The sequence below is a fragment of the Tupaia chinensis genome, unplaced genomic scaffold (assembly GCF_000334495.1).
Source record: "Tupaia chinensis unplaced genomic scaffold, TupChi_1.0 Scaffold000159_1, whole genome shotgun sequence".
NCBI lineage: Eukaryota > Metazoa > Chordata > Mammalia > Scandentia > Tupaiidae > Tupaia > Tupaia belangeri.
The window spans coordinates 7,713,938-7,715,807 of record NW_006159630.1 but is presented as its reverse complement, the minus strand read 5'-3'; the positions used below and the strand labels follow the sequence as shown (position 1 = coordinate 7,715,807).

The window sequence follows — 1,870 nt, the reverse complement described above, 5'->3', positions numbered from 1 at the left end:
TTCCTGAGTCGCTGACCCTGGCCCTTCCCCGTTGCAGGCCCCGGGGACCCCTCACTCCTTGCTGTTCCTCCCAACCCAGCTAGTGTTTCCCGTCGGGCTACTCGTGGGTCCCACCTGCCTCATGGCACCAGCACCCATGGCAAAGATGGACGCTTCCGACGTAACTGAGGTGCCGTGCCTGGAACGGGCTTTCTGGCTCCCAGACTGAATGGAGAGTAACAGAATGAGAAATGAAGGCTGGGCGGAGGGGCGACCCGGGGGCAGAAACTCAGACAGCCGGGACTCCCAGATTGTGGGGGCGTCTGCCCAACCTTCCCATGCTTTCAATGCCAGTGGGGAGGTGAGGCCAGGAGGCCTGGACGGGGTGGCCAGGCCCGTGGCCTCTCAGCCAGACAGAACAGTTGCCAAAACGCTGCGCCGCCCTGCGGCTGTTCTTGACCTTGGAAGTCAGAGACAGGCGGGGATGGTAGTGAGACGGGACTCCTGGGTCCCTGGGCAGGGGCATCTCAGCTGGCTGGGGAAGGGGCCGACGAGCACGTCACATACTATGGGGTGGCGGGGGGTGTCTGGTTTTGTTACTGCAGCGACTTTTTCCCCTTCCTTTTTAAGAATAAAATTCGATTTGGGTATTGATGTGTGTGCTGGAAACTAGACCTTGTCTGCAATGTCGGGTGCTCATGACCGACTAAGATTCAACCATAAGGGGGAGGAAGCCCCACAGCCTGGTGGTTAAAGGAGCCAAATCCCACATGGCTGACTGTGGTTCAGATCTCACCCTGGCAGCTTGAAAAACACACTGGGCACTTGTGTATGCCGGTCCAGACGCCCAACAGCAAGGAGAAATAGGGCAGAAGGGATTGTAGCATGGATAAGCCCCACCGGGGTGCTTTCACCCTCTGCTGTCTATCTCTGGCAAGCCCATGTGCCCTCTAGCAATCAAAAAAAAAAAAAAAAGATGGTGCCAACACCCTCCCCTCCCCCATGCCCAGTCTCCCCTGGCTGGTTGCATAGCACCAACCCACCAGCACTGGAAGGGCAGGGGGTTCCTAGTCCCTAGGAAGGGGCGAGTTCAGGCCCATCATGCTCAACTCTCCCGGCCTGTGCACCCAGGCCCCCTCAGGAGAGGTCAAGGACTTGGGGTGGCCCAAGCCTCACAACCCCTGGAGACGGCTTGGGAGCTGCCTGGCTGCATCCCTGGACAGGAGGTGAGGAAACTCCTGCACGGTGCCCAGGTGCCTCAGGCTTCCCAGGCCGGGGATGCTCTTACCTGCCCTGGTCCTGGGTGAGACTATGGGGTGTCTCAGAAAATGCTCAATGAAGAGTGGGCAAACCCGGGGGGGTTGGGCTCCCAGGTTGTTCTCTCCCAGGGACTAGTGCTGCAGTCACCCCTCACCTCTGAGCATCGGTTTATTCAGGACCAAGAACGCTGCCTTCGGGTTGGCTGTGAAAGCAACTTCTGAATCCAGGACTCTGGTCTACCACCCCTCGCCTGGATTCCACCCCAGCCCCGAGGCCACTCACGGTGCTAAACTTGTAGTCAACTCCTGGCTCACCTCGCCCCACAAGATCTAGGCCAGCCTTTATTTCCTAACGCGGAGGCTACTTGGGGGTCCGGATGAGGGTGTGGTAGACGGGCTTGACGATGAGGTGCAGGTGCAGGGCATTCTCCACCAGGTACTCGGAGTTGCGGCGCTGCAGATCCGCGTTCGCCAGGAAGTCACCAGCCTCCTCGCTGCTCTGGTGGAAGCTGTAGGCATGGCGGACCAGAAGGCGGCCCTGCTGGCGCGTCCCCACCAGCACTGTCTTCTGGAAGCTCACACCCGCCGCGTCGCCACCGCTGCTGGCCGGCGTGACTACGAGCCGGGGCGGA

General features: G+C 60.1%; 2 protein-coding genes across 2 annotated transcripts in view; one reads left to right on the top strand and one right to left on the bottom strand.

Moving 5' to 3' along the window:
- The window catches only part of KIF19 (kinesin family member 19), a 39,136-nt gene extending 38,522 nt beyond the window's left edge, over nucleotides 1-614 (top strand). Inside the window, exon 20 of the mRNA XM_006145856.3 lies at nucleotides 38-614. Within this exon, the coding sequence (XP_006145918.1) occupies nucleotides 38-168 (131 nt within the window). The 3' untranslated portion in view covers nucleotides 169-614. The remainder of the gene's footprint in view (nucleotides 1-37) is intronic.
- A 905-nt stretch (nucleotides 615-1,519) lies between these two features.
- BTBD17 (BTB domain containing 17) overlaps nucleotides 1,520-1,870 on the bottom strand; it is an 8,154-nt gene continuing 7,803 nt past the window's right edge. The window contains exon 4 of the mRNA XM_006145944.1: nucleotides 1,520-1,853. Coding sequence (XP_006146006.1) covers nucleotides 1,600-1,853 — 254 coding nt within the window. The 3' untranslated portion in view covers nucleotides 1,520-1,599. The remainder of the gene's footprint in view (nucleotides 1,854-1,870) is intronic.